This window comes from Macaca mulatta, chromosome 1 (assembly GCF_049350105.2).
Source record: "Macaca mulatta isolate MMU2019108-1 chromosome 1, T2T-MMU8v2.0, whole genome shotgun sequence".
NCBI lineage: Eukaryota > Metazoa > Chordata > Mammalia > Primates > Cercopithecidae > Macaca > Macaca mulatta.
Genome location: NC_133406.1, coordinates 128,876,262 through 128,886,183, shown reverse-complemented (window position 1 = coordinate 128,886,183; position 9,922 = coordinate 128,876,262). Strand labels below are relative to the sequence as shown.

At 42.0% G+C, this 9,922-nt stretch overlaps 1 protein-coding gene across 1 annotated transcript; it reads left to right on the top strand.

Moving 5' to 3' along the window:
* The first annotated feature begins 494 nt into the window (after window positions 1–494).
* CIMAP3 (ciliary microtubule associated protein 3) lies at window positions 495–6,892 on the top strand. The gene is made up of 6 exons (XM_015148180.3): window positions 495–552; window positions 790–929; window positions 1,549–1,647; window positions 2,386–2,516; window positions 3,977–4,094; window positions 5,123–6,892. Exons 1-6 carry the CDS (start codon window positions 534–536, stop codon window positions 5,189–5,191), a joined length of 576 nt encoding a protein of 191 aa, XP_015003666.1. The 5' UTR covers window positions 495–533; the 3' UTR covers window positions 5,192–6,892.
* Window positions 6,893–9,922: the final 3,030 nt, after the last annotated feature.

Genomic DNA, 9,922 nt, shown 5'->3' with positions numbered 1-9,922 from the left:
CCCGGCCCCCAGTCCCCCCGGGATAGAATGGGCAACCTGATTGGAGGGGCTTGAGGAAAAGGAAAAATGGTCTAAACGCCTAACGTGGAACTAGCTGTCAGCACAACTCCGCCCCCTACTCTTCTGCTGCGGCGTTGCCCAGGGAGTCCACCCCCGTACGCAGCAGCGGCTGCGTCTTTTTACTTTCACTTTACTTGCTGCTGGCCCGGACTTTGGGACGTTCTGAACCCAACTGTCCTTCCCTCTACAACAGCGCATTCCTCTTGACTCAGCTTCCAAAGCTATTTGCCACCCCGTCAACCCTGCAGCCCCTACAGCCGCGAATCCAGGAAACCCTCTACCCGCAGCCCAGCTACTGAGTTTACAATCCCCTGGGCTTTGGGCTCCAAGGTGCGGGTTCCTGCCCCAGTAGTGGCTCAGTGGACGCCGCTCGGGCCCTCTCCCCCTCCCGGCGCTCCGCAACTGGGAATCACGGGACTAGCCTCCGTTTCCTTGGCAACGCAGTACACAAGTGCTAGCCCTAGCAGCTCGCGATGTGCTTCAGCAAAGCAGGTTAGGTGGTAGAGGTTAGGTGGGGGGTAGAGGTTAGGTGGGGGCAAGGGTGGGGAAGCTGGGAAAGACTAAGTGGGAGGAAGTGCAGTTCGCCCCGCTCCGTGGAGTTTGGCGTGGTTTTGTAAGTGCACGGTTGGGCCCTACCCTCTGCTCTGTCTCCCCGACCTTCTCCCCGAACGCGCTCACTAGACCCAGGTGCCGTCCCTCAGTGGAGCCTCTCCTCTTTCTTTCTTTTAGACGCCGAGGATAACTACCCTTTTGGAACATGTCAACAGAGGAAACTTTTTCCTCACTTCCATCCCCCAAATTTGATTGGGAACAAGTTTGTCCCTCTTAGGGGATCACCCCACAGAGGGCCTGGGTGTTACTTATCAGATGTGAGTATTCACCTCCCCTTAGATGGGCCTCAGTTCCCTGGCTATTGACAGATAACCAAGTTTCCAAGTTTCGTAAAAGAAAAAATTCTATGGGACTTGAGATCTTCAGAGTCCCAGCATAAGAAAGCGCTCTGTTCTTCTGCAAGCAGCTGTTTAAGGCAATGCCAGAGATTAAAGGATTATTGCTTCCCGCCTTGCACCTCCATTAAACGCAAGCCCTAGCTTCATATAATCCCTACTCCGTCCTCACTTCCAAAGGCCTGTGAGCCAATGCCAGTTACCCTCCCATTCCTCCAAACCTCAGGCTGACAGTTGCATTAGAGTAAGTTCAGCTCTGTGGGGCTCTGAAGACTGATTGCTTCGAATATATGGCAATGTCCTATAGTCTACGTATCCAGCCACACCCCTCTACAAAGTTACCTGTATTACTTGTGGAATTCTATGGTGTTGACCTCAAAGGAGTTAAGACAAGAAAGATCCCTTGCAGAGAAGGTTCAGATGGGAACATGCTAAGTTCACTCCATTTCGATGGCCCTGATGTTCTCTGACTATGCATTGTTTTTTCTTTCTTTCTTTCTTTTTTGTTGTTTGTTTGTTTGTTTTAATATACCACCCAAAGGGATACGGCTTGGCATACGACTTATCTAAGATCCCAACCAGTATAAAAGGATATACTTTGGGAGCCAGAACAGCTGTGAGGTTTAAGCCAATACAGAAGGTAATGTGCTGGGATTTTAGTGTTATCCACATTGTTGCATGCATTTGCACAGGAGTGCAAAGGGCAGAGAGCAAGAGGGGAGTGATCTGAAAGAATATGCCCTGAAATTAAAGAAAAGTAGGCATTTAAGCAAAAGCTATTAAGAAGCCTGTCTGAAAAGCTTGGGCATTAACATTGTAAATATGCGTGTGAGTGCACTGGGGAGAGTGGAAAACAATTTACTGAAGAAATGGTCCCAACACAGGGCTTTGGTGCTGAGATGCCTGAGGTTAAACATTCGAAGCTTGTGTTTATATACATTATATTATCTTGTCAGTTAAAAAACAAATTCCAACTTTTCCACCCTTTTGTGTGATTGGGTTTCAAGTCTAAAGTTCAGTATAGGATCCTAATCTCTTATTGGACATTTTCCTGACACTTGACCTTGAGGAGCAGAGATACTAGCTCTAAAAATATCTGAGTGAGATGTTAAGGGTACTGGCTGTGGTAAGTTGCCTTGGTTCTCTACCCATCCTAGATTTATTTCTACAACCTGTACATTATGTATTGCTAGGTAGCTGAACCACACCCATATCTCAGTTTTCTACCTACCAAAGACTTATTTCTGTAGCTTGAGGTGGCTGAACCATAGCTGATTTATGAACAGAAAGAGGATGATTCTGTTTTTTCCAGCTGGAAGGCTTTTTGTGTATATGTACATATCACTCTCTAACATAATGATCTTTCTCTTGGAAACAGGAAGTGACACCTGCTGCAGGCATGTACCAGAAAGTAAGTCCTCAGCAGGAGAAACACAAACAAAATTTTGCTCCATTTAATGTCTTGGTGCCTCGATTTAAGAGCTACCCAAAGGACACTTACTATCCCAGGTATGTCTCCTGTCTTTTGGTGCACTTCAACAAAAAAAGCAATAGGAGGAAAAGAAGTACGTAATAAGAAAAGAAGCACATAAAGAAGGGATGACATCCAAACCATCCCAGTTAAATAAGCAACCATTCAGAGATTTAATCAATTGTCTCATAGATTTCTGGCATTGTAGAATGTAGAACCATAGTTACTCATTCAATGAATTTTTGCTAATATGCCAGGCAGTTCTGTAGATTCGACAGATTTTGCAGTAAATTCATCACACAAGTCTCCTGATTTCTTAGGGCTTACATTCTAGAGTCCAGACAGAGCACAAGCAAATACACAAAAAATTATCAATAGTAATACAGTGACCGTATAATTTGTTAGTCAAACCGTGACACTTCTGAGAGTACAAGGGGACCTATTAATCATTCTACCAAGACAGTAGCCATAAGGTAGGGACTGTCATGGACAAACCAAGAAGTAGGTTGTCCAGGCTACAAAGAAGGTAAAACAGGATGACAATATGATAGGGAGTGATGTGATGGCCTGAAGTCTACTTTAGAAAGGTTGAAGAAATGACACTTAACCTGAGATCTCAATGACAATCCTAAGCCAGGCCTGTGAAGATCTGGGGACAGAGCATTCCCAGCAGAAGGAACAGCAAGTGCAAAGGCTATAAATTGGGAAGGAATTTGACGTGAACAAAAAGAAATGCTAGCATGGCTAGAGTGTAGTGAGCGAGTAGGAAATGAGACAGAAATGGAAGGCATACTGGAGCACATAGGCCTTGCAGGCCAACAGGCTTACTCTCAATGCTTTAGGAAGCTATTCAGACTGTATAGACTTGTAGGGCAAAAGGTCAAGGTCTTTCTTTTGTTGATGAGAAATCCAAGGATCACAGAGTGAATGTAACTTTCTCAAGTTGCATTAAGGAAGTAGAAGCATTGAGTCTTGACCCCCATGTCCAGTCCGTTATTTCCTGACAGTAAAGAGTCTACATCAAAAGACAAAGTGTGATGAACATAGTCAATTTTTAAATGATCCCATTGTCAAGAAAATTTAACTGGCTCTGCTTTGCTTTGCCTACATTGCAGACAGATTATCACTGCACTTTTATCACCAACTTTAAATGCTGGGCAGTACTAATTCATCACTGCTTTAGATCTCTTTCATCACCCACCACTTCTAGGACCTTCTCATCTCTCAGCTATAGAGACTGAGGTACAGAACTATCTTTTAATCTGGAGTCAATCTGTGCTCTAACTGGATGTCAAGATTGTCAAGTTAGATGTTTAACACTAACATTTAACTTGAAATACATTAACAGGTAAAGGAATCCCATGCTTAATTAAAAAGCTAATCAATCTGTTGCCTTTTTCCAAGAGGTTAGGCCTAGTTCAGGGATGGCTCTGGTACTGATGGAGTTTGTGTATGGTCACTAACTCATTAGACATGATGCTTGTATTTTTATTTCTAGCCCTGGCGCATACAACCCAGAGAAGAAGCCACCTCCAAAAATTGCCTGGCCAATGAAATTTGGATCTCCAGACTGGGCTCAGGTTCCATGTCTACAGAAAAGGACCCTAAAAGCTGAGGTAATAAGACTGGACTTCTGTAGAGGACTGTTATTCAATCTAGTACTTTCATATGTATCAGGGACTCTTAATTAGGGGTCTGTGAATGAACTTCAGGAAGTCCTTAGTCCCAAAAAATTATATGCACAATTTTGTGAGTATATGAATGTGAGGAACTTTTTGGAGAATTACACTATTTCATTAGATTCTTAAAGGTATATATGACTAAACAAAACGACATTTTCTTATTTGATCCTTAAATAACTTTTGTGGTGGATACAGAGGAAATATCCCTACACAATAGAGGCCCAGATGGATTAAGTGATTTGTGCAGGTTTCACAACTGGAATCCAGACCTTGTGACTCCGAATTCATTGCTCTTTCCAACATACCCCTTGAGTACTACTAGATCACTGAGGAGCCATAGAGCATTCAGCTAACGGCATGGATTCTGGGGACAAAACTGCCTGAATTCAAATACTAGCTGTGGTATTTACTTGGTGTATAATCTTGAGCAAATCTTTTGACTTTTCTAAGCCTCAGTTTTTTAATCTGTAAAATGGGTATTATAATAGAATCAATCCGACAAGGTTATAAAGAAAATGTGGAAAATCATTTAACACAGTACCTGATAACATAGTAATTGTCGAATCTGTTAGCTATCATAATTCCAGAGGTGCTTTTTTTCTTTCCTAGTGGAACTTTTCATCAATTCCACAATTATTTATGAAATGCCGAATGTATTAACATTATTTCGTTAGGGCCTATGGGTAACATTCAAGAATTAAACATATAATCCTTGACTTCAAGAAGCCCACCAACTACTTGGGGATTTACTAAGTAGTAAATAATTCCTAGCATGGTATACACTGTAGTAAGATGATAAAGGGTAGATGTACATACAAATTTTGGGAGAATCACTAAGGCTAGATTACTATGGGGTTGGGATTCACCTCTATAATGTACAGTTCTTTTTTGTATAACTGGGAAGACCAGAGGCAGAGGGTTCTCGTTAGAATATTGATCTAGACAATGTTCTTTCATTGCAGCTGTCCACGGACAAAGACTTTAGAAAGCATCGGAACCGTGTGGCCTACCTAAGCCTGTATTATAATTGAGCAGCTGTGACTACCTTCACATGCTCCTATTATACACAGACTCTCCAGGACTGAGGACAGAGCTGCTCTTCTTCTTCTGCATTACTGTGCCCCCTTGTCTGGCAGCCTGGAGCCCAGGGAGGGACAAGGGGCTTATAGCTGCTGTATGAGAACATAAAGACTAGTGCACAGTGCTATCTCCATCTACTGGCTTGTGGCATACACATGCGCGTCTGGGTCTGTGGGTTCCTGTTGGGTGCTGAGTTGGGTGATTTCATTTTAGTGACATATTTGTGGGCCCCTGCTCTCTAGTTCTAATTGCTAGGTGCCAATTTTATATATTCTACCGCTAGCCCTGGTCATAGGAGACTGTTAGCCTGTACATATCAAGGGTTTGGATGGGATTTGGGCTTACGAGATACAGAAAACACTTAAGGCAGATTAAAACATGTCTTGGAGCTCTTCTAATTCTGTTCCTCAGTATGGAGTGGGAAGGTCTTGATTTGATTGGCTTTCCCAGATTGACATAAAACTCAAAAACTAAAAAATTGCCCCTTTCCTATGACATCATCCATTTAGTCTGTGAGTCAACATATATACTGAGGTCCTACTATGTGTTGAGCAGAGCAGTAAGCACTGGGGATATGGCAGGAATCAAAATAAACTTATCTACTAAGTCCTTGGGCCTGGCCTGAAGTCAGAGGAGGACTCCCCAGAGCAGCTAGTGGATTGGGTCTGCCCTCCAATCCAAATGACCCCCTAGAACCTTACAAGTCATTCTGGGGTTACAAAGGTCATAACTTTATAGCCCCAGACTGACTTGTAAGCAGCTACGTTTAAAGTACTTTCCCAGACTCTCGGGCCTGAGAGGTAGACCCCTTTCCTTCCAGCACTAGCTGAAATCATCAAGTATAGGTTTGTCCAGGATTGGCGCTAAATATGATCTAATCTTTTAAGAAGAGGGTCCTTTAGTACCCACTTAGGCTTCTTCGTAATTACCAGAAAGGTGGTAAGCCTGCATGTGTCTGGACACCAAAAATCGAGAAGCTGCCAGTGGCTGCAGGACAGCCTACTGTAACCCTCATGGCCACCCCCTGATGAGCATTAGCTGGGGAAAGGGCTAGCAAGAGGTGAAGCCTCCTGGCCATATGATGCCGTGGGGGGCCTAATTCCTTAAAGGCCAAGGTCTTCTGAAACAATAATGGTGAAGGACAGAAAAGTCTTTATGAGAAATCACATAGGACATATTAAGATAACGATAAAGATAACCTCAGCAAAAACATACCTAATATATACACTTCTTTTAATCTGATGATTTAATGATTTCTGTTATCTTGTCAAGAAGTATTCATGACTTGAGATAAGTCAGGATTAACTCTTATCACCTCTCCTGCACACCTCCCTCCTTTTTCTCCTTTGTACCCACATGTGCAGATTTTTTCAGAGGTGATAATTTAGCATTCAATGTTTTCTCTTTTTCTGCTTCAGTGTCTTAGGTCCCTTTGGAGGATATTGATGAGGGTGGGGGTGGGGACAGAACATCTTTCACACTGTTTAGTATATACACTCAAAGCTTTTCCCAGGGAAGGGAACTCTCTAACATAGTAATCTGATTTGATGAAAGATAAAATTTTAATATAGCTTCAGTTAACCTTCAGGGTCCTTGAAAGCACTACATTGTATATAAAAGTAATAAAGTACAAATGAACCCAAGGACGAAAACATATTGTACCATATTTATTTTACATCTAGACTTGGTTCGAGGAGTTTATAGTATTTTTAGGTCTTAATAGAATTAAGTTTTATTATAATGCTGTTTTAGAGGGGTAAAGCTTCCAATGTGACAGATTTATATAATATGTAGACTACCTGACATATTGGAGGATGTAGTTTGACATGCAGACAACAGAATTTGTGACACTAGGATTTTACGAGTATGTATAAGGCCAGTTGCAACATTTACAGTTCTGCTCCAACCTTGGGCATACTTGAGGTGAAAGGTATTGCCTTCCGCACACCAGAAGAGCTTGTTATTGTCCTCAGGATTACTATAAATGCCATCTGCTTTGCCACTACAGAAAACTCCATCTCCTCTACTGCCCCCATCACTGCCGCCTTCTCCATCACTTCCACCACTGCCACTGCCACTGCCTCTGCCAATATTAGCACAGAAGCCTTTACTTCTGGGTGTCACAGGTCGATTATACCAGCTGTTGACAGCTGGTGGAATATATTCTAAAAGAATAAAGACATTTCAAAGCATCATCATAACCTGTTTTAAACATAGAAACAAGCAGCTCTGGACATTTCCCTATATCAGTTCTGTTCTCAGAGAACTGGAGGGAAGCTGCAGCTGGGAAGAATGGTGCAGGGGGACACATGTCCAAAGCAGGGAGGCGGGAAACAAAGGCCCCTGCGGTCCTAGCAGGATGTCAAACCTGGGCTTCCATTCTAGTTCCACTAGAGCGGAAATAAACCCAACCCTACAGTGATAGGAAAGGACTTTTTTGAGACTCATTAATATTTGGGTTTTGATATGGGAGGCTTATCTGTCAGTATTTCTGTCATATGTAATATATTTGGATTTTTGTTACCTTGCTATGCTTTGTCTTTTGTGCTCTATGTTTGCTTGCTTCATTTCAGCACTGTTTTTCCCTTCTTTCCTCTCCCACGGTGATTCAGAAGTTTTATATTTCATTTTCCTCTACCAGTAGAATGCTCTCAACCACTAAAATTTTCTGGCTCACTGTTGAATTCGAGCAAATTTTTTTTTTTTTGCTTTTCTGAGACAGAGTCTCACCCTGTCACCCAGGCTGGAATGCAGTGGCATGACCTTGGCTCACTGCAACCTCCGCCTCCTGAGTTCAAGCGAATCTCTTGCCTCAGTCTCCTGAGTAGCTAGGACTACAGACGCATGCCACCATGCCCGGCTAATTTTTTGTGTTCTCTAGTAGAGGTGGGGTTTCACCATATTGGCCAGGCTGGTCTCAAACCCCTGACCTCATGATCCACCTGCCTCGGCCTCCCAAAGTGCTGGGATTACAGGCATTAGCCACCATGCCCAGCCAAGCAAATCATTTTATAATCTCTCATAGGTTATTACAGTTCTAAAAATCAATAATTATATTAATTTCCTTAGAGACCTAAGGAAATTATATAGCATCTTCCACTGCTCTACCTCCACTTTTAGACCTGCCCCAAGGGATGCTTAATGCAAGGAACATACAAAGCCCATGAAGGGCAGGAGTTTCTTGCTTCATACGTTGAGACCCATCAGCCACCTGAGTGTTTGTCCCTGATCCTTTTTATGATGTCCCTCTAGCCATCCTCACCAAGACCCAGACAACAAAATTTATGCATCTAAATTAGGAAATGGTGCACTGCCACGAGTGAGAGAATTGATCTAGCTCAGAGACAAATGCCGGTATATACAGGCATACCTCAAAGATGTTGCAGGCTCGGTTCCAGGCCACCACAATAAAGCAAATGTTGCAATAAAATGAGTCACACAAGTTTTTTGGTTTCCCAGTACATATAAAAGTTATGTTTACACTCTACTGTAGTCTATTAAGTGTGAAATAGCATTATGTCTAAAACAGTGTACATACCTTAATTTTAAAATATTTTATTGCTAAAAAATGTTAACAACTATCTACACCTTCAGTGAGCCATAATCTTTTTGCTGGTGGAGCATCTTGCCTCAGTGTTAATGGTTGCTGACTGAGGGTGGTTGCTAAAGGTTGGGGTGGCTGTAGCAATTTCTTAAGATAACAATAAAGTCTGCTACATCAAATTGAAATTGACTTCCTTTCTTGAAAGATTTCTCTGTAGTATGCAATGCTACTTGAAAACATTTCACCCACAGTAGAACTTCTCTCAAAATTGGAGTCAATTCTCTCAAACTCTGCTGCTACTTTATCAACTAAGTTTATGTAATATTCTAAATCTTTTGTGGTCATTTCAACAATGCTCACAGCATCTTCACTAAGAGTAGATTTTATCTTAAGAGACTACTTTCTTTGCTCATCCATAAGAAGCAGCTCATCATTTGTTCACGTTTTTTCATGAGATTGCAGCAATTCAGTCCCTTCTTCGGTCTTCACTTCTAAATTCTAGTTCTCTTGCTATTTCCACCATATCTGCAGTGACTTCCTCCACTAAAGTCTTGAACACATCAAAGTCATCCATGAGGGTTGGAATCAACTTCTTCCAAACTTCTGTTAATGTTGATCTTTTGACATCTTCCGTTGAATCACACAGGTTGTTGATAGTATCTTAGAATGGTGAATCCTCTCCAGAAAGTTTTCCTTTTACTTTTCCTAGATTAATCAGAGGAATCACTCTGTACAGCAGCTATAGCCTTACAAAATGTATTTCCTAAATGATAAGACTTGGAAGTCAAAATTACTCTTGATTCATTTGCTGCAGAATGGATGTTGTGTTAGCAGGCATGAAAACAACAATAATCTCTTCGTACATCTCTATCCAGGCCATTTGGTAACTAGATGCATTGTCAATGGCCAGTAATATTTTAAAAGAATTTTTTTCTGAGCAGTAGGTCTCAACGGTGGTCTAAAAGTATTCAGGAAGCCATACTGTAAACAGATGTGCTGTCATTCAGGCCTTGTTGTTCCATTTATACACCAGAGGCAGAGTAGTTTGAACATAATTATTAAGGGACCTAGGATTTTCAGAATGGTTAATGAGCATTGGCTTCAACTTAAAGTCACCAGCTGTATTAGCCCCTAACAG